Source organism: Numenius arquata, chromosome 2 (genome assembly GCF_964106895.1).
Source record: "Numenius arquata chromosome 2, bNumArq3.hap1.1, whole genome shotgun sequence".
In the NCBI taxonomy this organism is placed as follows: domain Eukaryota; kingdom Metazoa; phylum Chordata; class Aves; order Charadriiformes; family Scolopacidae; genus Numenius; species Numenius arquata.
Window position 1 is genome coordinate 22302910 of NC_133577.1, and position 25542 is coordinate 22328451.

General features: G+C 49.1%; 1 protein-coding gene across 1 annotated transcript; it reads right to left on the minus strand.

The window, feature by feature from the left end:
• Positions 1 to 1295: 1295 nt before the first annotated feature.
• Positions 1296 to 8511, minus strand: RHOU (ras homolog family member U). Its single transcript, XM_074163401.1, has 3 exons — positions 8190 to 8511; positions 7333 to 7391; positions 1296 to 4328 (listed from the first exon to the last, which is right to left on the minus strand). The coding sequence occupies exons 1-3, from the start codon at positions 8509 to 8511 to the stop codon at positions 3873 to 3875; spliced, it is 837 nt and encodes a 278-aa protein (XP_074019502.1). The 3' UTR covers positions 1296 to 3872.
• Between the last annotated feature and the right edge of the window lie 17031 nt (positions 8512 to 25542).

A 25542-nucleotide genomic window follows, 5' to 3' on the forward strand; every position in this document is an offset into this window, starting at 1 on the left:
GTAAAGGATGGACTGAACTGCCGTAGCCCTGTCCAGATGTCGGGACATGTAAGACAGCAGCCCGTCTCAGCAGGAGAACATCGCCCCACAGGGAGCAAAAGGATCTTGGCACCAGGATCCGGCAGCGGTGAGTTCTGGACTCTCGGCCAGCACAGCCCCTTTTCCTGCAAAGTCAGCGTGCAAATCTGGGGTGACTGAGTCTCCAAAGAGCACGCCCCAACTTCGCGTCACTCAGTGCACAAACCCAGTGGAAGTGATTCTTCAAAAGCACCAGTGATTGAACAGCCAGCACTCACCAGAAAGGAGCCCATGGTGGGTCAGGCACTCAAGCAGGGTGGCTGTGCTGCAGACATGGCCAGGTGAATAAGCCACCCTGCAGTCCCCAGCACTTCAAAGCAGAGAAGCAGCCAAGACTTTTTGTCAAACACCAAGGAACCAGCCATGGGGAAGATGAATGGCACATCAGTCTCCTTCCTCTGCTTTGTGCAGGCTGCATGTGTTTCGATGGTTGAAAATACATCAGCGTTACCACCTGGGAGACAGGTGGCACGGGAAGGCATCCTGGTATGCCACCCTGGCGTGCCTGCTCCACTGACCTCCCCAAAAACTAACACAAAGGCAACAGTTTACAAACCTTGGTTCAGTGCAAACCCCCTTCTCCAAAGTGATCTCATAGCAGGACCACCAGCTCCAAAGGGATGCCCGGGGGTCTAGGTGCTGCTCCCCACTTGGCTAACACGGCCCCAGGGCAGCCATCACAGAAGGCCCCTGTGCCATGGCCACCCGAAGGCTGGGTATGAACAACCTCAAGCCTCACATGCCTTGGCCCTAGCACAAGGGACAGGACCCAGGGAGGGGGTGATAAGATCCTTGGTGCCACCAGGGAACCAGCTCTGCTCTTCCAAAAATGTCCCCTGGCTCCCCTGGGACACACATGGCCCAACCTGTGGCAGGTGAAACACCATGCCACCAGTCTCGGTGTCCCCCCAGCTGTCCCCAGCCAGGCTGTGCTCCTCCTGCCTCTCGTCCTGCTTTCAGGGACCAGGCACAACAAGCCTGTCCATGCCTCACTGGGCCACAGCAAGAGGCTGCTGTGCTGCCAGAGCGGTAGAAAGCCCACCATCGCACCACTCCCACCCAGCCCAGCACCCTGAGGATGGGGCAGGACAGGGGGAAAGTCTGTAATTTTTAACCAGAGGCTTTTTGCCGGGGCACTGGGAGCACAGCCCTGGTGCATGGCTAGGGACTGACCTCCAGCCTCCTCAAGCAGGCAGCAGAGGCAGACGCATACACAGGTCAGAATTTATTTCCAAATACCTCATTTATATCATTCTCACATGAAATATTTCTTTTGGAATATAGCCTACACTTAGAAAACAGAAGAGAGGTTGTTTTTTCTTTTTTATAAGGCACATCAGATTATAGACTACATAGAGACATCTCCCCCTCACTTGCGCTCGTAAAATACTGGTGATTTTAAAAGTGATATTTCTAAAACCTAGACCCTGTGTAGCCCCGTGTAGAGCAGTATTCATAAAGTTATTAGACCTCAGTTTACATACACCTAGTAAAGGGCTATAACAAGTTGTATATACATCACATTTTCAGAAACAGTCACAGCTGGCTACATTTAAAAGTAATGCTACCCCAGACTATGAAACAGGCTGCTTATAAAATATAACCTACTGCTTCCAGTATGGCGTGATACAAAGAAGTATGATCTTGCAGAAGAAATTTTGTTATTTTTGCAAATGGAAGCTGCTCAGATTCAAGCCTGTCTCCTCCCAAAACCCACATTTTTGATCAACTGAGACCATTTTACAAAGTACCCAAGAGCAATCTGGCTTCATGTTTTTCTTGAAGATGATGATATGACTGCATTATCTGAAATCCTGTCAAAGCATTCGAGTAAGAAATACAAAGGCTCAGATGTTAACCTCATGACCAGTAAACATTAAACCATTACCAACCAGATGCAATCAAGTTAAATGCATCCAGCTTCTGTGCTATGGAAATTGTTTTTCCAGGCTGTTCCAGTGCAGAAGCCAACACATTTTTATTGAATCAGACCCTAGGTAAAGATTTCCATCCCATTTTCAAGTTTTCAGCGATGGAACATTACCCATTCTGCACTTATTTCACCGTAGAGGAGGAAAAAATACTGCCTGTGGAGCCTATGCCAATACAGCCCAGAACCATTTACATAGTGTCATTTTCTTTAATAGGCCAGGAGGTAAACTGTGGTCGGCTTTATCAACTCAAATGGCTTCCACAGTTCCTTTCTATCGGGCATTGATTCATTTCTGATGAAAAAAACGGTTCTGGCTTTCTGTCGTTGTAGTTTAGTTTAAGACCATGAAAAAGGTCACTTCAAGGCTATGGCCAAAGAAAAAAAAAAAGAAAAAAAAGAATATAATCTGATCTTGAAATATCTAGGGGAAAAAAAAAAATAGTCACAGCCATAAAAAAGCAGACAGACAGCACAAACTAAATGTCCTCTGCAGAATAAGTTAAAATACCAATTCTTGCAGAGAGTCACGTTATTCCTCAGGTCTCTCAAACTCGCTGGGGTTGGAATTAGGTTTAGTTTAGTAGGAACCAGATTTAGTCAGAGAAGAGGTCACACTCAACTCTGCACTATGTTGATCACTCAGCTACATTTTAGGCACATTTCAGTTAATCTGTTGGACTGATCTGGGGAAAAAAAAAAAAAAAAAACACACAACCTATTTCCGAGGTGGCCTCAGCCAATTTCATGATTATGGGTTTGGACAAGATTCAACAAGAAGTGACTGTTGCCTTTCGAAGGGAAATGTTAACTTGGTTGAAAACAGCATTGAAGAGGACACAGCAGCCTCAGTTTCTAGAGTCTGGTTTGTTATAAATCTTGATCTGCCCGATTTGTTATTTGTTAAGCAGCCTTAAAAGGTAAGGAGGGGCATCCTGAAATTCTTGGCTGTAGACTTAAAACCAGATGCGGTTTACATGGTGCTGCACCAATATTTGTTACATCTCTGTAAAAATAAAAAAAATAAAAAAATAAAAAACCACAACACAACAGCATTTACATTCCTTTCAGCTGAAATAGATGAACTGTCGTCATGTCTGCAAAAATAGAGAGGAAATCACCACTGCTCAAGGTAGTGAATTAAAGCTTGGTCATGTCCCTCAGGCTTCCACGCGGCTTCCTGGGAAGGTCAGGGGAAGGAGGACAGAAAGGACTTTCACAAAGTCAGGAGGTGACAAACGAGATGTCAGCTCCATAAGGGATTAGGTTCCCTCACCGCATGCTGAAGGTATATTCATGACCTTTCCAAATGTGGCATTTGCGTATAGATTACACATTTCACATACCCTTTTTAAAGCAACGCCTAAGAGCATTTGCTTGGGAAGACACAGAGAAGAGAGCAGGAGTGGGGTTTTAAAGCTACAAATGTCAGTTAGGAGGCACAATGTTATTTTTCCCTTTGATAGTCCATGTACAGAGCTCTACGTTTCCACCGTTACTTGCGCGTTCCTCCTCCGAAGCCCTGCCAGCAAAGGCCTCTAGTGTGCTCCTCCCCGTCGTGCACACCTTATAACACAAGCAGCCGAATCCTTTGGACAAATCCTTCTACCCTCACAGACACGTAATGCTCTTCTTCCTTAATGAGAGGTTTTAGTCACAAAAATGGATGCCAGACCTGATTTGTAGCAATTATTTAACTAAGAATCCTTCTGCCACCCTCGAAAGGGCAGCCAAGATATCCAGTAGCAACATATACACATACATACAGATCTACACTATACACTCGAGACGACACAGAATGAGATTTCAGCTAATATAGCCTCTATTTGATTTCCTCAGAGCAGCATTCAGGTCCTTGCAACCCCTATACAAAACAGCAGTATTTTTTCCACCAGGATTTGGAGAGGTTTTTCATCTTGTCTGGAGTCCTACACTTGGATTTCTTTGGTTGCTGCTGGGTATCCGAGTACTGAATACCAGCCACAATGGCCGCATCAAAGACCTCCTTGAGGTTTTTCTGAGTCAAAGCAGAGCACTCGATGTAGGACGCGGCTTTTATTTCCTCGGCACAGAGCTTCGCAGCCTCCTCTGAGACCGGCTTTTCTTTGCACTTGTCCAGCTCGATGAGAACTTTGACATCCTCCCGGAGGTCCGACTGGGTCCCAACCAGGATAATGGGCGCCTTGGGGCAGTGGCATCGGATTTCAGGAACCCACTTCTCACTCACGTTCTGGAAGGACGAAGGGCTCACCACGCTGAAGCACAGCAAGAAGATGTCCGTGTTGGTGTAGCACAGAGGCCTGAGCTTGTCGAATTCATCCTGCATGGAATGAAATCGTGTTAGCACCCAACAGAAAGAGCACATCAGCCCTAGAGGATGCCCCAATACGCTCCCTAGCTGATATTTGGAGGAGCTAAGGATCACTTGCCACTGCAGTCTTGAGAGGCACCCTGACATCAGCACCCACACCACCCAACACGAGGAACAGAAGTTGGCTGTACCCAGCTGGAGATCTCACCCTGCCACCATCGGGCATGCAGGACAAAGGTGGTGGCTTCCCCATGTAGCTGAGATTTTTCTGACTAATGCCGCAGCTTGTTTCAAGTGCTTAATTTTTGCTCTTTGTGCACCAGCCTCTACCCTATTGTACCAGAGCAATGCCGCCAGAAGCAGGTTACAGCCAAAAATCAAAGTATGGGAGGGAGAAGGCACTTTCTACAAGTCCACCTCACAGGGGCGAGTCAGTGAGATGCTCCGATGAGCTACTGACACCCCTACCTCCAGATAAAGGCAAGAGCAGAGCAGACAAGCGGCAGCAAGCTACCTTTCCTGGAATCGTCCTTTAAACTGGTGACTACTTAACAACATCCTACAGGATATGGGAATAATTTCGCTGCCATTGTGCCCAGGGACTTAAATCTGATGGCAGCAATAATGACTCACAATGTGCGGGCTTAACATGCCAATGGCATAGAGTAAGAGCTTTACCTTTCCCTCCCACCCAGGCCACATCAAACAAACTGTAAACAGGCCTCCCAGTGCTACATTTTTTCTTTTTTTTTCCTTTTTTTCCCCACTTTCAGTGCAAAGCAGGCCCTTTTTCAGCTTCAGGAGCTAGCCACAAGAAAGCCAAACGCCTCACGGTAACAAAGGCATGTTGATCCTCTGCAAAGAATGCAGCAAGAAGTAAGGGTTAACTCCATGCAGGCTGCTTTTATGCTGACAGCAGGATAAAAGCAGGGTAACACTAGCAGCCTGAACAGGTAGGATTTGCCTCAGCGGCAGCGACATTTTAATTAAAACGGACTGTGTTCTCAAAAGATCTGAATTGGAAGTGCAAAGAACACACACCGCTGAAAACATCTCTCTGGTACCAGCAGTTTACTGCTGAATTGCAAGTCCCATGTTAATTTTCGAGATGTGAAATTTTGCTTTAAAGTCTCTGGAGGCCCAGGATACGCAGTTTAAAGCTCCCTGGAAGCCTCAGAAGTCTCGTTTCGCTTGAATGAATTTCTTCCAGCAGCTACTCCAAGAGACAGCGATTTATAAAACACGAGTCAAGAAAGCAAGCTTCATTAGCTCTCTTGATTCTCAGATTAAGCCTCAGAGGGAACCAGGCTCTCACCGCTTGGCTTGAGAGAGACCCCACATTTACCACGAGCTGCCGTTCTGAACCACAGGGCTGTTTACAGAAAGGCACCTCGCCATATAATTGCCTCTTCTTGCTACCTGAGCAACCTCAAAAGGGCTCAATTCAACGTGTTTGAAAGCCAAAACCAGATCTTAAGGGTTTCAACCCAGATGAAAAAGAGCCTTTTATATTCCAAGTGCACTCCTGCAGTTTCAATGGTAGGTACCTGACCAGCAAGGACTCTACACCTCTTCGGGCTGGTGATGCTGAAATACAACTTCCCTCTGCCTGGAGTGCCTTTTTTTTTTTCCCTGCAGATTTCAGCAGCCATCTCACTGCAGCACTGTTTTACCAAAGTATCCAGCTAGGTAGCTTTGATTTGGGATGACTTCTGTCGGTTTAGATAACCCCTTCATTTTTAAGGCAGTGACTCTACCCATTCCGGCTGCACTTGGGCAGCCAGAGCAAACACCTTAACCATTAACAGCAGTGAAGGCAAGAGGTGACTGGGCCTGCCCGTCTCTTCTGCTGCTTGCGGTGGCATTTCCACAGGCGCTGCCTGTCCACAGGCTGTTACCCAGTGGCAATTTCACCTGTCACACTCTGCATATGAGCATGCACAGCCATGGCCTTTGCAGTACCACCCTGTCTCTTCAGCAGGGCACAAAATCATGGGACGGTTCTGCTGTTCTACTTCGTATCATTACCCACAAAGGCTGCTTGTAGGATTTTAGCTTCAGTTTGTAGGGCACATGGGAGTCCCACGCTGCTGCCTAGGACCGCACAGCCCTTCAAACCCCTTTCCTAAGTAGGGCGCCCAGTTAAAACTCATCTAAATAGGTTTGTGTGTTAAGGCCACTGAGATTTTTCAGTGGGGTTTTGGTGAAGGCGTAGACCCAGGTCCACAAAGCTGCGCAGGAACCTAACTCCCACTGCCTTCAAACACAAGTGAAATACTTTTGGCTACTTTTAGCTACCTAGACTCAACCCCTGGCAAGCAGGGTCACCGGTCGCCCATTGCTCAAAGTGGTACAAGCCAGGGGCTTGCAGAAAATAAAAGGTGGTAAGAAATGGGTTCTTTTTATGTATTGGGCAAAGCTGGAGCTGACAGGCACCAGCCACCTTCCAGGACTTAGGAGAACAGCAAACCTCAGCTTTGGGGCGGGAGCACTTGTAAAGGGAGTGGGAATGGCAAATACGAAGTCTCCACAGACAACACCCAATAGGACTTTTTTCTCCCTTAAGCTTCTGCCCCTTCAAAAACAGTCTCTACCTCTGGACACCTACAGCTGTGGATGCTTTGCATGCGCACACCTCAAACAGCATAATTCTTAAACCCACAGTTATTTAGCAACAATAAAGACAGTGACAACCACTCAAAGAGAAAACCAGGCAGCCCTCGAATCCCCAATACATTCAGCCTTTCCAGTCCAGCTAAGCAGAGGGGCAGTTTGAGCCAGCAGAGTAGCAGCCTGTGCCCAGCCCCTATTACAGAGGCACAGTATGTCCCTCACCCTTCACCAGGCACCGGGCACCGCAGTGGGTTAAGCAGCAGTGAAAATGATAGCAGTTTAATAAGATGATCAAACACTGGGAATCCTTTCAAATCCATGAAGTCATCAGCCGGACTACTTTGCGCAACAACTTCTCCCCTCCCGTTGTCACTTAAATCAAATAAGTGGCTTCACTGACCTGACCCGCTGTGTCGCAGAGCTGAAGTCTCACTGGCTTGCCATCGACAGACACGACAGCTTTGGAGAGAAAGGAGGAGGGAGGGGGGAAAGTGTGGTGAGTTCAACTTTACACGTTTTCCATTAAGAAAAAAAAAAAAAAGACAAAATAAGATTTACCATCCCTCAGCTCTTTCAGTCTTCTCTTCAATTAGTTTAGATTTAACAACTTCACAGAGCTGGGAGTCTATCACTAATACTCGGGGCACACACACAAGCCCTTCAGGGCTTTCCGATTCATTTCACCGCAAGGGACGAGGCAGGCAGTGACGGCGCTAACCCCTAGCCGGCGGCGGGGACAGCCAGCCCAGCGCCCCGCGTCCTTTTTCTGCTACGAAGGGTTGCGTTTATCACCCTCGGGCACATCTTCAACACGCCCGGGACACGACAAGCCCCCGCCGAACCAGAGAGACAACCCAGAACCTCCCCGTTTGCAACGGTGAGACGAGGCCAGTATTTCAGCTCTCCTCCTCCTATCTCGCCCAGGGCTGGAAGCGTGAGACCGGAGAGTTCACCATTAAAGCCCGGCTGTGGCCGCACGGTAGGGCGCGACACCAGCTGCCAGCCCGGCTCCGCTACACCGGAGATCAGCCGGTGCCGCTGGCCACGAGGGTGCTCCAACAGGCTCCGCTCCTGCCTGAGGAGGGTCTAGACCCCAAATAAATAAATAACGAAATAACCGGAGCTGGACACCCCATACATGCCCCCCCCCCCCCCAGCAGCTCCGCCACGGAGTGACTCAGGCGGGACGCGCCGCTCCCCGCGGCGGCAGCACACCTCCCTCCGCCCCGGTCCCCGCAGCCGCCCCCCGGCCCTTACCGGAGAAGTTGTCGAAGGCGGTGGGGATGTACTCGGTGGGGTACCCGTTGGTGGTGTAGCTCACCACCAGGCTGGTCTTCCCCACGGCGCCGTCCCCCACCAGCACGCACTTGATGCTGCGCCGCGGCTCGGCTGCGGCCCCGGCTCCCGCCGCGGTCCCGGCCCCGGTCCCCGCCGCCCGGCAGCGACCGCCCAGCGCCGCCCCCAGCGCCGCCGCCGCCCGGCCGCTGCGCACCCTGCGCGGGGGCACCGGCGGCACCTCGCAGCCGCCGGGCACCGGCTTGCTGATGTAGCCCGCCTCGCCCTCCTGCTGCGGCGGCATCCGACCGGCCACGCCGAGCCCCGCCGGCCGGGGAGCACCGCGCGGCGCGGGGCCGCCGGCCGGTGGGCGGCGGGACGCGGCGGCGGCGGCGGCTGGCGGGCGGTGCGGGGCCCCGGCGGGCCGGCAGGCGCGGCGCGACCGCCGCGAAGCCAGCCCCGGCGCCGCTGAGCGTTTCGCGGGGGCAGGCGGCGGGATCCCGGCTCGGGTTGCGCTCGCCTCACCCCGCGCTACTGAGTCCCAACTGGCGGCCTCGCGCCGCCGCGTGACATAGCGCCGCGCGGGGAGGAGGAGCCGCCGCCCGGCCCGGCCCTGCCCGGCAGGCGGCGCCACCGCGCCCCGCGCCGCACGCCCCGCCCGCCGCGCGGGCGCGCCCCTCATTGGCCCGCTCCCCGTTGGCTGGCGCGGCGGGGGCGCGCCCCCCGCTCCCTCTCGGGGCCGCGCAGCGCCCGCCCGCCCGCCGCCGGTCGCCCCGGTGGGTGAGCGCCCACCTGCCGGGCTGGGGCGGGAGGAAGTGGGCCAGGCGCTGTGGGAGGCGGGGGGGAGCTACGTTTTTAGCAGCGCTGGGATGGGTTGGCCTTGGAAAGTTGTTGGGGTTGAGCGCAGAAAGTGAAAACCTGCTAAAAAGTTAAGCTCTGCCCTAAATTGGTGAAATTAATGGATTTATTCTGAAGACCTCAACAGCGCTGTACACACGTGAACGGTGCCAGCTGGAGGATCTGGGCTATAGCTGTTGGTATCCCCGCTTTGCAGATGGCAAGTACAGGTAGCTTAAGCGACTGAAACGTCAGGATTTCAGTTTACTGTTTTCATCATCATTTTCTTTTTTTCCTGGTGCAGCGTGCTGTTTCCCCATTTCCCTCGCTGATCCAGAAGCCCCTGTGGTGTAGCGGGATCCGTTCCGCAGCGGATGCCTCCGCTGCCCGTTGTGCCCCAGCTAGCCTGTCCCACCCTCGCTGGAGGAGATGGAAATGTCGGGCCTATGGGGAGCTGCCATCCTTCTACTCCAAACCCTGGAGCTGCATGGTCGTGCCTGGTGGAAATAAGGACTCGCTGCAGCTGGCGTTGCTTTCCTTTGTGCCATGGCCTCTTCCATGGGAATAGCTACTGTGGCTCTCCGTGGAGTTGTGGCGCTCCTGCACTTAGACAGCATTATGGGATCTCCAAAGCAGGCCTAGAGCCAAGGTGCTCCCTGGCCGAAGGCAGCTGGGAAGACCCCAGGTTGGATGCCTCGTGCATGCAGTTGGAAAGGTGGGGAAGAAACAGCTCCCTGAAGCCCTGTGCCCGGGCAGCATCACCCACCCTCTCCCTGCAGGGAGCACGACCAGGCAGGGACGGAGCATGGCAGCCAGCAGAGCACAGGGGCTCAGTGTGACCCTCATGCACGAGACCCACAGGAGCCACTGACCCACTTGTGGGACTCCCCAGTCCTGTGGGATTACCTTCCCCTTAATGAACAAAGACGGTGCTGTCAGACACAGGAGTTAGCACCAGGGAGAGACATGACAGTGCACCCGGCCACAACTGAGAAGCTTTTCCCTGTCAGGTACTGTCGTATATTGATCCCCCTGTGATGAAGCCCTAGAAGAGGAAATCACCCAGGCAGCTGAGCATTGCCAGGATTGACAGCCAGAAGGACCAGAGTGGGAGCCTGCCTGTGCTCAGGCATGTGCTAAAATAACAGAAATAGCTTAATTCGTACCTTTGGTTGTTTTGGTGCAAGTCCTCTTGGGGATGCCTAGGTTAGAACAAAAGCTTTCTATTTTAATTTAGTGTAATTATAGCCTGCCTACCTACAAAAGCTGAATTGCTTTAACAATACTGTTGCAGCTAACTCCCTGGAGTCATGATGTAGTTGTGCCGGGATAAAGCTAGTACGGCTTATTCTTGTCAGGAAAGGGAAAAAATTACGTGTGTAAGCACAGGTTTACTTTGCAAACAGCTGCAGCTGTTTGAAAGGTTACCACCATGGCAGCCTGTTGCCACACTTGTTCCCGGGGCTGTTTCCTCCAGAGCAGAGCCCTAAAGCCTGCATGCTCCACAGCCACCTGGCTGCAAAGTCATGGCATTTGTTAAATTCAGTATTGGACACCTTCAGCCCAGCAAATGTTCCACTGAAACGGGTGAGAAGCCCTCGCGTGTCTGCTCTGCTCCAGCGGTTGAGGGGTCTCAGAGCTACCTGTACTGTGGTAACATGTTGAGCACTGATGCTGTTTCAATAATGAACTGCATAGTTTGGTGTGAGAGTGATCACGTGTCTGATCAAAAACAGGTACCAATCCCGCTACCAAAAATTGTTACAGGTACTTCTTTTCCTTCAACTGATCCAGGAGGAAAATGAGTGAATTGCACAGAGACTTGTGTCCCTTGTTCTGAATTAAAAACAAATCACTTCAGTGAGACTTTTCAGACAGCCAGGATGTACGCAAGACAGGGAATAACATCTTCAGTCATTTCTGAAGAACTGCATGGAGCGTGGAGACTGGATGCTGTTACGTCTGAAGCGTTTGCTCCCTACTGCTCTGCGCAGGGTGCAAAGCCACATTTGCAGTCCAGTGTCTCATTTTTATTCTGCATGGTTCCAAGTACACACAGCCGCATCTCTACACAAGACAAAGGAAGGCTAACAGAAGGCACATACTGAGGGAAAAGGTACGGCTTTTAAGGCTCTGTGAGAGTTTAGGCTTCAGGCTTCAAGCAGCACCCAAGAAAGCTGTCTACCACATACATGAGCTTTGATAGAAAGACCCGTTGTGCCTGAGGAGCAGAGCTGTCAAGAGGAGTCTCTGTCTCCATGCCCAGATGCTTGTTACCCTTCTCCTTCTCCCGCCAGAGCCCAGCAATCTGTAGTTTTCCATCTCTAGAAATCCAGAGGAACTTTCCACCTCGGGGAACAAAAAATTGGAGAAAAGTCAATAGACCAGACTTGGTTCATACCACGTTTATGCAAGGAAAGAAATAAAAGGAGAACTATAATTACATTTTAACTATATTTTACTCTCAGCAGCATCCCATAAATCATGTATCTTGTTAGTACTGTGGAATGGCATGTGATGATGGAAGTCAGCATATGGTAAATATGCTGGTGCTAAATAAGCTCATGGTAAATATGGTAAGTAAGATACACTGGTCAGCTTTGGCCATCATGGGCAGGGTGTCATGGCATGATGGACTCATGACAGCTATGAATTTCTGTCCATTTTGAACAGTCTGCCAGCTGAAGGAGAGCAGACATACTGTGGTCTCTGATGCCAGGACAGAATATAACCCAACTGAAGACACAAGGATGCCTGAGCTATGCCACCTCTTATCTGCAGTGACAAACAGCAAATCCGTGGCCCGTGTCAGTGCTGTGATGAGAACTCATTAAGAGGAAAGATGCACAACCACAAGGAAAACTCCCGTAGGTGGGAGATGAGAGAGTGGGCAATATGCACTGAGTGACACTCCGTTTGAACGGTGTCAAAAGATGATGTGAGAAAGCTCTTCATGCAAATGCTGCGGGCAAAAAAATGCCACATGCACATTTTTAAACACCTTCAGTAGACAAATACAGTCAATGCATTGAGCTAAGTAGGCTCCAGTGAGATAGCTATAACGGTCTGCATTGTTTCTGTGCTCGGGGAGGGGGGCGTGAGTGGATTCAGAGCTGCATGGTTGCCCTATACTGTAATGTACCCTACCAAATACAGTAGCCTTTTGTGTAAAAGGATGAGCTAACCGGTTGTTTTGCAGAGGGGGCCCCAGTTTACACCACAGCAGCAAGTCAGAGCAGCTCCCAGGCAGCCGTGGTGGCGGTGGGCTGAGGGTGCATTGATGGAGGGATGCTGTGACAGATAGCCACTGTCTCTGAAGCTTTCGGCCTCGGCCCTGTCGCATGCACACATCTCACAGGTTTGAACCCAATTATTTTCAGAGCTCTGAGCTGGGGGATAAACAGGCTTAACTCCACGTAGGTCAACAGGGTGGCAGTTGTCTGTCTCAGGGCTGAATTTGGCACATTATCAGCCAGTTCACAGAAAAGCTCTTGCTCTATCTTACACGCTTGTGTTAGTCAAATATTATTCTTTGAGAAAAAATGACAGAGAGAGGAAATTATTTTATCAAGACGTGAAGTAGGTCATTGTTATATCCTGGCTTATCATTTTCCCCGTGATATAAAATATATGAACTGGATGCTGGTCTTGTAGAATGAAAGCTTTCTTTTTTTTTTTCTTGTAGAAACTTGAAAAGCCTGACACGGAGAGAGGCGAGGGAGTGAGGCAGCGCGCTCCGAGCATGACGTGATGCACTGCTGCTTGTTCAAGGGAAGGGTACAGCCTGCTCTGCAGGGCTGTCACCAAGATCCTGTTCTTTGTCGAGAAGAGCAACCCCAAGGTCTGGAAAAAGAAATTATCTGTGATGTACCCCTTCATTTTCCAAAGAGCAGGATCCTGGTGACGTGTCTGAGCTGGGGAGAAAAGAAAGGGGAAGTATGAGGGAGCAAAGAAAGGGCAAGAACCTGGGGAAGAAAAGGCAGCTTGAATAACGGATGTCTCTGACCTTCTCTGACTCCAGAGAAGTGCTTTTGAGGCTGTTCTTTGAGAACAAGGAGGGAAAAGGTCTAGAGAAGTACAAGATATTGCTGCTTTTATTACATATTTGATTTGTAATTAAAAATATACATATATGTGCAAGGGCTTTTTTTAAACAACATTTTCATCACCCAAAATATCTGTTTCAGGGAAGTTTTCGCTACCTGGGAAAAGGAATCAGTAAGGGACACACATTGTTAACACAATAAACTCTCCCCACCCCTTCAGCTAAGTTCTGGTTGAGATGACGCTACCAAAAACTCACAGGCAAAAAGGATTGTTGAGATAAACCTGGAAAACAAAACAAAACAAAGCGCAATTGCTTCAAGCCTCCCAAATTCCTAGTTAATTCAGAAAACAAATTAACCCTAACCTCCTATCTGCAGTGCCTCTGCAGGGGAACCACGGTGGGAGGTGATCCCTTTATCTCGCTTGCAAAATCCTTTTCAGCTGATCTGGGGTCACAGCTGCTGAAAATGTGCTGCATGTCCTTGTGTTTTGTGTGACGGTCACCAATTTGCCTGCTTGTCCTGAAGCCCTTCACTGCCCTAGGGCTGTCCCACACCCCTCCGGGTGCACCAGAGGTGGGAGCTCTGCTCCTGACTGGCTGCTCTTCCCAGGGTTCTCCCTGCTGGATCTGTGCAAGGACGGAGCCATGGCCCCAGCAGGTCGCCTGGACACTGCTGGGGACAGACTGGGGAAGATCTCATTGGTGACAGATAAAAGTCTTGGTAAGAAAAATAACAAAGATACCAGTTTTCCCGAACACCTGAGTGAAGGAACTGCCTCTGCCCTGTGGCATCCTGCATTTCATTGCCCTCCTGCTCACTGGGGTTTGTAACCTGCCATGCTATTTCTGCCCCAGGAGCCCCGGCTTACAGAGACCATCTGGAGAGAGGGAGGTGAGTCCAAGCACTAAGCTGGAGGAGAAGAAAACATGCTTGGGCAATATGCTGCACACCAGTGGGGCTGGTGAGAGTGGCAGGGGAGAGAGCTGAGCAGAGAAATGGCAGCTCAGTTTGGACACACGTCTCTGAGGAGCCAGGGGCAGAGCAGCTAGCACTCAAAACAGGCTTGGCATCTGTAGCACGGATGCTCTTTGCCACACCACCCGTCAGCCCATATGTGAATCCCTTTTCTTAGCTGTCACAAGCCCGCCAGTTCCCCAGGTGGACTCCCAAAACACCTATCAAAATCCTAGTCCCAGCAGCTGGGAAAAACTGTCCTTCCTACTACACAACCCCCTCCCTGTAAGGACAGATTAGTGGGTAACCTTTCTGCTACAGCTTTCCCAACATTCGTAGCACTCCTGGGAAGAAACCCTGCTAGCCGCTTCCTGCTCCAGCCCTCCTCTCATCCCTGCTGTGGGCACTGTCTTTGCCCTTCACCCATGCTTGAGCTGAGGTGACGTGCATTTATGGACACCTTCAGGTGACTCCACAGGTAGATCTCCATGGCCCTCATGCCCAAGCCTAGAGTGCAATCTACCATCTCCGATGTACACTCCTACCCCAATCTTCAGTGCCTCAATCTGTGTTCCTAAAGTCATCTGTATCTCAGAGGTGTTTTCTGTACAGCGGACATTTTCTTTTCTAGCCAAGCTAAAAGACCTTTATCAGTTTTCACCTCAGGGTTATGCCAGGCATCTGGTTTGTTTTTATACTAACCAGACACCCAGAGTCTCTTTGAATGGGGATGAACCCCAGCAGTCTGTGTGCACCGAAGTTCATCACCCCCCTCTGTTCACCTCACCTGCACACCGTACCCAAACCCCTCACATTGCTGGAGCTTCAGGGCAACTTCAAAAGGGAGCCAAGTTCCAGAGCAGCCTGCCAGACCTGGGAGTTCCTCCCCAAAATGTCCACCTTGGTGGCACGACAGATGTAAGTAGCCTGATCTCCTAGAGAAAGCTGGGGAGTGCCAGGAGGACTCCAGCTGCACAATGGGAGATGCAGAGCTTATGTCTGGACCAGGGAGACCTCGGTGGCCAGACCTAGAAATGCTGACACGTTTACATATTTCACTGAATTTCACTGAATTTTTAGAGTTGGAAGGGACCATAAAGATCATCTAGTCCAAATCCCCTGCCGAAGCAGGATTGCCCAGAGCATGTCAGAGCATGTTACTCAGGGCTGCATCCAGGCAGGTCTTGAAAATCTCCAAAGAAGGGGACTCCACAACCTCCCTGGGCAGCCTGTTCCAGTGCTCTGTCACCCTCACCGTAAAGAAGTTTCTTCTCATATTTGAGTGGAACCTCCTATGTTCCAGCTTGTGCCTGTTGCCCCTCGTCCTATCACTGGCAACCACTGAAAAGAGTCTGGCTCCCTCCTCCTTCAACCCACCCTTCAGATACTTATAAGCATTGATAAGGTCTCCCCTCAGCCTTCTCTTCTCCAGGCTAAAGAGTCCCAGCTCTCTCAGCCTTTCTTCATAAGGGAGATGCTCCAATCCTTGAATCATCCTCGTTGCCCTTCGCTGGACTCTTTCCAGTAGTTCCCTATCCCTCTTGAATTGGGGAGCCCAGAACTGGGTGCAATATTCCAGTTGTGGCCTCACCAGTGCAGAGTAGAGGGGGAGAATGACTTCCCTCGACCTACTAGCCACACTCTTCCCTATGCAGCCCAGGATTCCATTGGCTTTCCTGGCCACAAGAGCACACTGCTCGCTCATTGTCATTTTTCTGTCTACCAGGACCCCCAGATCTTTCTATTCAGAACTTGACTCCAGCAGGTCCACACCTAACCTGTATTGGTGCCTGACATTCTTCTTCCCCAGGTGCAGGACCCTACACTTTTCCCTGTTGAACCTCATGAGGTTCTTCCTTGCCCAGCTCTCCAGCCTGTCCAGGTCTCGCTGGATGGCAGCACGGCCCTCCGGGGTGTCAGCCACCCCTCCCAGTTTGGTATCATCAGCAAACTTGCTGAGGATACACTCGGTCCCCTCGTCCAGGTCACTGATGAGTATGTTGAACAGGACAGGACCAAGTATTGATAAATATATTGATAAAGGAAATGCAGAGATATCTCTTTGCATTTTGGGTGTGGGGCTGTATTTAAGAATAAGGTCCCAGTTTGCAAATGAGTTTTGGCAGAGGATAATGTGATCAGAGCTGGCTGGAGGTCCAGGAAGAGGCAGCCAGAGGCCAGAGTGATGGGGAAGAGCAGTGAACACAGAGGGAGACAGTCAGCAATGAGGCAGGTGGAAGGAGGCAGGTTTGGGAATTCTTAAACCCACACGCAAACATTGGGGAAGGGGAATGCAAGGGAGCGGACAGTCCATGTCTCCCCTAGGCACAGAGAACCAGGACACTGGACAGCCTCATAATGCTGAGCAATCTTATGGTCCTTGTAAAATATGCCCAGGTCAGGCTGAAATGGTCATTAGCCAGGGTGAACAGAGATCAGGACTCCCTAGAGAACTCCACTGTCTCCCCACTACCACGGTGTGTCCCCAGAGCTCCTCTTGCTGGGCCATACATGTCCTTCCATGAGCCCATGGTTCATAGGGGGTGAGAGCAACTTCCTAATGGGTACTGAACCTCCTGTCAATGGTTCTGGGAGGTGAAGGGGCAGAGACCTGTCTGCTCTGCATGGACACCCCTGCGCTCACTTCTGCACCCACCTTTCCCGGGGAAGCTTTCCCCAGCCAATGGATCTGTGCTGATCTGCCTCCGTGGCGAGTTTGGCCCATGTATTTTCAGTTGGGTACTCTTAAAGTCCAAAAAACAATGATTCGTCCTAGTGTTATCTCTTTTGGAGCTGGCTGCTTCCTTGTAGTATCAAACTTGGAAGAATCTCATGGCCACTGCTGAAAAGCGTTTTCCTTTTCCACATTTAAAGATCTTTTCTGAAAGCAGTTGCTAGGTCTTCTTGATGGGGATTAAAAGGCTTGAAACAAGGCAGCACAAGTGTCAGTTTTATTGAAAGTGAACAGGCTGTTCTTCTCTGATAGCTGCCCAACCTTGAGGGTGGACATCACGGGGCAGCATCCACAGGTGGCTCTGGGGCAGCACAGCAGAACCGGGAAAGCCATGACTTTTTCTGTGCTGCATGGTAAAACAAAGGTAGGAAAGCAAAAAGCACGATTCACTTGGTGCAGAGCAAATCCTGTCACCCAAATCTGCGCAGTCCAAGCTCAGGTGTTTGTACTTGGAGACTCTCCCAGGTGCCCCCCTGATCCCTAACTCAGTGCCAGGTCCAGCCCACCTCCCTGGCACTGGCAGCCGCAGCTGGGGAGGAGCAGGCACTTCTCAGCATGCTGTGCTTCACCCCACCAGCAACCTGCTTTGGGAGAAGAACTATAAGCAGGTTTGGGATACTGGAAAGCAGTTAACCAGGCATTATGTTTCTCTTCTTTTACAAGGACAGGATGAAAACCTTCAGTTCCCAGGTTTTCAGGTCAGAACTTTTCAGCCATAATAGGTATACGTAATCAGACATAGAAGCCAGCCACAATGTAAGCTATTTTTTCCTTTCAAGCGTCCCATCTCTACCTGTGAGTCCCTCGCTAACTATTTTGTTAGCAGCCAGAGTGTCTCCTGGCCTGCGTACAAGGCCAGGCTCAGGAAATTACCATTCTAGTCCCAGCTTTCCTGCTCACAAACCTCCCTCTGCCTCAGGATTTAGCTGGATTTAGAAAGAAAGAAAGCGTTGCCAGAACGGTGCTACCAACGCGGCTCTATGAAGCAAACCCTTCCAGGGTGGTTTATTTTCAAGCAGCAGGGCTTTCACCAGCCTGGTTTAAAATGGTTTTCTGAACAGAGTAAGATTTCAAGGGGTGCTTTGCTGGATAATCTTGCCAGATTGGTGTCCTTTCTTAGTTAGGGAGGGAGGCAGAATTCGTGTGCCTAAAAGCATAGCTCTACAGGAAAACTTCTGTCAAGTGAAAACTGAGCCTGTTTATCAGTGTATGAGATTCTTCTTAGATATCTTGAAGTCCTGAGATTGAAAATGTGAACAGGGGCAAAGCATTACTGGTAGGTAATGTGATCCTGGGTTTGAACCTGCTTCTGCTGCTTTATGGCTGTCCATACCTTTGAAAGAGAGTGCCAGAGCAAGAAGGATGAAAATGCTGAACCTCCCCCAGCTCCAACACTTCAGGAGAAGAGTTTTCATGGAGAAGTGACATAGGGTCTTTGAGCACCAACCTCTGTTAGCTGTAAATACAAACCGCTATAAGGCACTCGAGCTTTCCCACTGAAGTAAAGGCATCGGGAGCAGGAGATGAATAGGTTGCCAGCTGTGTCGGCACGATAAGCCAAGCAAGGACCCGGACGCTTTCAGTCAGAAGTGGATTGAGACCTCAGCAGGGACACATGGCAAATCAGCCAGAAGCCACACATGGAAAACTGAGTGAGGCAGCGCGGGCAAACATTTCTTATCTTTGCTTTACGTCAATAGAAACGGCATTGTAAAAGAGGCAGCAAAGTATTTGCTGGAGAGGAGGAGGGAAAAGTCCACAAGCTTTTTTGGCTGCACATGTGGGTTTTTAAATGCTACTGTTTTCCTCGGAAACTTGTCATTGAAAATGAACAGGCAAAAATCACTGAGCAAGTTCTTCCAGAAGACTGGTTGGTTGGTTGGTTGGTTGGTTAGTTGCTTGCTTGCTTGTTTCGGTGGGTTTAGCTGGCTGTGCTGGCAGGAAGGCTGGCTGCCTGCCACTGCTGTTGCACTCCAAAGGCAGCCAGGAAAGTACAACCTCTTAAACCAGCCCAAAACACAGCTGTGATAATTACCCCATCTACTCTGATTTGCTACACAATGGGACTCAGGGGAGAGGCAGACCTCAGAAATCTGGGGCTCTCTTCAAGGTGATGCTTTCCACAGGCATCCCCCCACTTCCCACAGCTCCTGCTTCTCCAGCAGCCCTTCCCAATTACCCCTGTCAGCTTTTGCTTTGCTTTCTGGTTTTATTGTTTTCTTTAGGGCTAATTAAGAGAAGAGTGGGTAAGGCCCAGTTTTGTTGCATGGATTATTTTTTTTTTTGGTGGTGGTGGTAACTTCCATTTTGCTGAGTTTTCTTTTTGCTTTTAAGCTGTTTTGATAACGCAAGAAAAACATCTTTCCTACCAGAGGCAGTATCAAGCAAGGAGAAGGTTCAGCAAGGAGAATAATAATTAGGGAAAGGCCATGAGCAGGTTTCACCTCCTTGGTGGGGTCCAAGGTTGCAGCTCCAACCTGTGTGGGTGATGGCCCTTGCTGCACCCCTGCTGTCAGTGCCCTGGAGGAGGGAAAGGTGCAAATATTCCCACCACACAGGAGCTGTGCAGGTGTCAGCGAGATGTGAGCTAGGAAGAACAAAAAGGCTGGGATAAATTACAGCTGAAGCCTCACAGCCTGGATCCATATGGTCCCTGGATCCAGCCCTGCCCGGCAGAGCCTCGGGGTGGTTGCTGGTCGGAGCAAAGCTCCTCACCAGGTTATGGCCAGAGGTGGGCTCGCTGCAGCTGGGTGGCTTGGGGCAGGGCCCACCACCACACTGCCAGCCGGGAGCTACAGGTCCTGACACCTCCCTCCTCTTGCTGCAAATCCTCACCCTGTGTGTGCCGGGCTCTGCAGAGACCTTCAACATGTGCCTGGGAGCTGGCCCTGGAAGCCTGAAAGTGCTCTCTCAAATGGTCCAGTTGTGACTTTTCAGCTATCAAAATAACAATATTGCTTATAAAAAAAATCTCAAAATAAGATTGTAGATAAAACAGTGCATTTTCATGTAATGCCTTAATTAATGAATACAGGTTCTCTGCATTCACACGCAGTCCCTGACGCCATGGTGATGGGCATGATCCAACAGCAAAGACTGGTGACTCAGTACCTAAAAGACCAATCATCCCTGTTAACGCAGGCATGGAGAAAATGATTATGGAAAATTCATGATTCTGAACTGCTTTTTGTTTTTCCCAGCAGAGGAACTTCAGGCAGTGTGGCTGTAAAGCACTGAGCACCCTCTGCTCTTTCAGACCCCACTACCAATTTCCTCTGCACAAACTATCTGTATGGATTTGACACGTGTTCTCTGAGAAGCCCCAAGGTCTTATACATCCCAGTAAGGCAAAGCATACAATGCAGAGGAGCCAGGTCCTTGTCTAAGCTTCTGCAAGTCCCTAAGGGTCAAGTTAAGTGCAAGCCTGATGCTGTTTTCTGGACCAGACTTGCCTAGCTCATGCTTTAAGCCTCCCAGCTTCACCAGGCTGGGTTCTGTCTCAGCCACAGAGCTCAGAGGAGGTGGCTTCATCTCATCCCTGCAGTCCTAGGCAGCACCCCCACCCAATCTGGGGCACATCTCCTTGGCTGGATCATCCTCACCATCCCAAGGGGCTTTAAGCCCTGGGGCTGGGACAGGAGGTTGACAAAAAAGATGGTTGTGGGACCTGAAGGCTTCTCTGAAGACTCGTCACCCTTTCAGTGTCCTCACGGGTATGTTTTTTCCTCTCAGACCCAGGGGTTGAGCAGCAATCCCCACCCCACAGGGATGCTGGGATGAGTAAACCCATTAAAAGCTGTGCAGTGCTGAGACACCAAGGCTATAGCAACGCAAATTAATAAGACAGGCCAGGGGATGTTTTCTGTCCCCAAGCTCCACTGACGTGCCCAGCCATCCCCAGAGGGAAGAGCTTTTGTCCCCCTGAAGCAGGAGAGCTGTGCCCAAACTGCTTGCCAGGAGCCCTCCCTGGCCCACCCCGGCTCCCGAAACATGCCTGGGCACCAGCTGCGGGAATATTTGCTTGGTCTGGGACAAACTCATGTGAGGACAATGCCAACCATTTAACCGTATGGGCAACTGCCTGGGCCTGTGCCCTGCCTCTGCTTTGTTTACTAGGGTGTTAGTACCTTCCTGCTAGCCAACGCTAGTATAGGCAGAGAGCCTGCCATTAGCAAGGGCAATAAAGTACCTACGAGGGAAAAGCCCAAAGTGTTTAGTTTCATTTTATAAAAAAAAAAAGGTCCTTTCTCACCTAGAGTTCCATCTCTTTTGTCCTGTCCCGGTCACTCCAGAGCTGAGTAGTATGATTTTTTTGTTCAGTGCCTAGCAGAGGGAACCCTGGCTGCTGTGAATTGCTGCCATCCCAGCGGATGCTGCTGCTATTATGAATAATAATCCAGCCAGGTTTAAGACAGGCCTGCCTTGCAGGAATATAACGATCTGAGCGGCCAGCTTACCAAAGGGAACAAAGAAATTATTATTGGGTCAGGCAAAAAATAAGGAAAAAAAAAAAACCTACAAGAAAACAAAGAGCCATTGACAAGAGGCACAAATTAGTTAGGTCTCCAGTGTCATTCTCCGTCTGATAAAACAAAAATGTCCAGAGCAACAATTAACAAGAAAATACAAGGGGTAAAATATCTCTGTTTAGCTCCAGGTACTGACTATACACAGAGCTGTTGGTTTTTTTTCTTTCTCATGCTTTAGGTTATCTTAGGACTTGGTTAATGTGGAGCTGGTTGTGTGTGTGGTACAGTGCCCGTGGGTTTGGGAGCTGCCTTTTGTGAAGGGCAGCCCTCCTGAAGGGAAGCAAAAGAGCAAAGTGGGTGCAGAGGAAACAAGAATGTGCTTTGGGTGATCCTGGTAAATGGAGCCCAGGGGGAGGAATGAGAGCTTGCACAGGACTCAAAACTAGAGGCAAACCCAGCACATGGTTAAGGATGGGAAGACAACATTGAATAAAACCAAAGGAACAGAAAAGGAAAGCTGCAGACAGTGCCGTTCCCGAGCTGCTTTGCCACATGGAAGAGAAAGGGAATAATCTGTTCTCCACAGCATGTGGAGGTAAATAAGGCAAGAAATAATGAGTTTAAATTGCAGCAAGGAAAGCTCAATACAGATGGTAGGATAAACTTTCTAATGGTACAGACAGTTGCATATTGCGGTTGCCTCCTGGGGCTGAGGCACCTCCAGCAAGGTGAGACCCCTGGAGCTGTCAGGAATGACTAGGGACAGCTGATTTTATCTCTAAGCAGCTGGGATATGCTGGTGTTTCCTGACAGTTTGTCTTCCAGCTATACTTTTGGAAAATAATCCAAGGACTGTAACGTGCAATGGCTCCGTGATGATTTTCACTGACAACGCTATGGAAACCAGACAAAGCCTAGGATACATCTCAGTGCTTTTGCTCCCTCACCGTGTGTGTAAGCAGATGTGCCTGTTCAAATTGCTTTTTCTCCATCCACTTCACCAACCAGCTCCTCTTGGCCTGTGGATCAGCAGTGTGCCCCCAAAGTGCAGCCTGATAACCACAGGGTTGTGTGTCCTCCTAGGAGCCCTTTTGGGTCCCTTCCCCGTGCAAGTGCTGCCGGCTGCCCAGCGCCAGGCACTGCCTGTGACCAGGGGACTGCTTGTCTCCTGGGTGAGACACACAGGGGTGCTGGGTACCAGACACTACCCAAGAAGCCTGCAAGAAGACATAGTCAAGAGCTATCATCAGATGTACAGCTAGATCCTGTTAAATGCTGTTCTGTTCCAGATTTTAGATTGCTCCCTCTCAGAGAGAGATCACAGAAACAAGAAATGACACTTGCCTCTTCCAGTTTAGTACAGTTTGGAAGCAGCTATTGTTCTTACCTGTATTATATCATTTACCTATTTCATACCATCTCTGTACAGTCTCGCTGGCAAAGTCCCCACTTGGTTTGCAGTGATTCCTCCTTCCTTCCCTGCTGGATTGACAGACTCAGCTGGTGCCCTCAAAACTTGTCGGAATTCCTTGTACTTTTCACAGCTAGTGGCATGGTTATTCGGTCAAAGTTTGCCCGACAATCTTGCTGTGGCACGAAGCAGAAGGGAGAAGCCCTATTTTTACTGCATTAGCTTTTGTAGTTCAAATAATTAACATTTCTTTCGTCAGTAAACTGAAGAAGCATGAATTGAAGATGAACAAATAAAAATATCATTTTTTTTCCCGACACAATAAGGACTGGATTCTGCAGACCCTCGCACAGCTTGCTTCCCTGGTAACCCAAGTGTAAACGTTCTTGCGTTCAAGGCCTGACTGGAGCTCTTCTGCACAGCTTGTCCTTCAAAAGCTAAATGACAATAATTAATTGTCCTACTTAAACAAGGGACCTATTTCACCTTTTCAGCACACTCGTAGAAAAATGGCAATGCTAAACGCACTTGAAGATCAAAGGCCTGGTATGCAAAACAGGTCCTGTGCACCAAACTGACACACTTCTTAAGGGTTTGTTGCTATGGTGCTATTGCCTAGACAAGTTAAAATATCCCTTGTCAGCATCCGTGGGAGCCTAGACAGAAAAGTAATCATCAAAAAATAACCGAATATTGTCTTTAAATACAGTCACTGAGCAGTTAATTTTTTTTAAAGCTTTAATCACCCTTAACTTCACGTTTGGCTATTAACCCACCAACTGATCATTAACTATATGGACTGAATGACTGATTTCCAGACAATTGGTCCAAAGCTGGGTTGCTTTTTAATTTTTTTTTTGAAGGACTTTAATATCTCTTGGCACACAGACAACCTATTGAATCCCCCATAAGACTCTGGGGGTGAGCAGGGAGGTGCTTGCAGGTTATCTGCCTAGAAACACACTGCTCAGAGCTGATAAACTCACTGAGGCTCTATCCTGCTTTCCAATTTAGCTCAAGCCTTGCTAAGCGGAAGGAGTAACCTGACTGAATTGTTGTGGGTCACAGCTTGAGGTCCTTAATCAATATTCCCAGCTTAATCAACAGGAGTTTAGCAAGCCTGAAACCCAAATCAGGATATTTCTGGTATTTACTGTGGTGCTTGTCCTTTTCCTATCAGGACAACTGGTTATGGATAAATGTAATGTTGCTGCAGAAATGATTAAATGTTAATTGGACTGCTTTTTTTTTTTCCCCACCCCCTCTAGCTTTAAAATGCCTACAGTTAACATTTTCTAGCGGCAACTTGCTTAGGGTGGTTAGAGACATCTGCTAATAAATGAAAGGAGAACTTTTTTTTTTTTCATTAATAAACTCTTCTGACTCACAGTCCTTGTCCTAAACCACAAGACCATCCTTCCCTCCTGACTTAAGAGCCGTAAGACCTAAGAAGCTGACTCTGACTCACCAGAGGAGGGCTGGGATTGGACTATGTCTGCTGTGTGCATCTTTCTTCCGAAAACAACACAGCCAGAAATAAGATGGGAGAAAGCCTCCAGTACACTGGCCCTGGTTTGTCTCTGGGAATCACTGGGGTTTTGATTGCTCCCTTTGGTATGAGAATGAATTAAGCTCAGATTTGTAAACAGCAGTCTAACCACCCCTGTGCTGACAGGCACAAACGTCAGGAAATATGTAGTTAGTTCCACCGGCATTGCATCTTTGAACTTTAATTGTAAGTACCTCTGTCATACCAGGGGATTTAGAACAACACATCTGGAACTAAAAGCTTCCTGCTAGACTTTTCACACTAACTATTTCCAGCTTTTTTCCCGATAGGAGTTTTCAGTAAAATATTTTCTAATTGAAAAATACTGATTCCTTAAGATTATTGTTTTTCTTGCAGGAGCTACAAAATAAAACATGCCCAATACGTTTCTCAAATAAAAGTAATAAGGAGAAAAATTATGGGTATCAAAGCATCACATTTTTCCATTGTTGACATTTAGAATAGTGTTTTCTTTATTCAAATATCTTCTACAATTTAAATAATTTTACTTTTAAGCAATCAAAAAAAATCCACTTGAAAGTATTGAAATTAAATATTTCCATTGACTCAAACTGCATTTTTATTTCTTATCTGCAAATATTTTCCACAGCTTGGTTTTCTATCCCGTTTTGTGACTTGAGGGACTTTTTCCGTTTCTCTCCACAGAAAATAGTAACCAGATATTTTGTACCTGAAAGAAAAATAGGATGAAGTTCCAGCTAAGACTGCCCACATGTGACCTTGGAATATGCTCACAGAGGAGCAGCACATCTGTGCCATCGCTTTGGGTATGCAGTAAGGCTCTGCTGTAAGTTGGGCAGGAGAGGAGCACTCCATCAGATCGAACACACTACAGGCCTCCTGCAAGGAGTTGCCAGCATGAGGCTCAGCAGGACAAGAAAGTGGACAGGAATAGACAAAAAACTGGGGGACAATAATTTTTCTGCATATATTTATTGAATTTTCCAATTGCAGAATGCAATCTTATCGATTCACAGTCAGCAGAATGAATATCCCAGTGGAACAAAAGCACCAGGTTTCCAGTATCCTTTTCTAATGCTAAAATCCTTCTGAAAAATCTGTTACTGTGCATAGGGAGGGTGACAAATCTCACAGTGAAGTACTAGGCTGCAGCTCTGGAGCCAAGAAGTTGCAGAGGCAGCTGCTGCCTTTCTTTATCCGTGTTGCCTGCCTGCCTCCAACACTGTGCAGCGGTGGGACCGGGAGTGCACCAGTAACTCTGGCTGCATCCTGCACGCTTGTAAAGCTGACTCCTCAGGCTGTGGCAAGCCTGCACTAGAAAGATTTTTCCAGCTCCCAGGAATGAAATAG

Excerpts from the sequence above, each read along its gene's own strand:
- RHOU (XM_074163401.1), bottom strand. The coding sequence starts at position 8,511 with ATGCCGCCGCAGCAGGAGGGCGAGGCGGGCTACATCAGCAAGCCGGTG. Across the intron at positions 7,392-8,189 it reads CGCCTTCGACAACTTCTCCG|CTGTCGTGTCTGTCGATGGC; the intron begins GTAAGGGCCGGG and ends TTCTCTCCAAAG. Across the intron at positions 4,329-7,332 it reads TCTGCGACACAGCGGGTCAG|GATGAATTCGACAAGCTCAG; the intron begins GTCAGTGAAGCC and ends CATTCCATGCAG.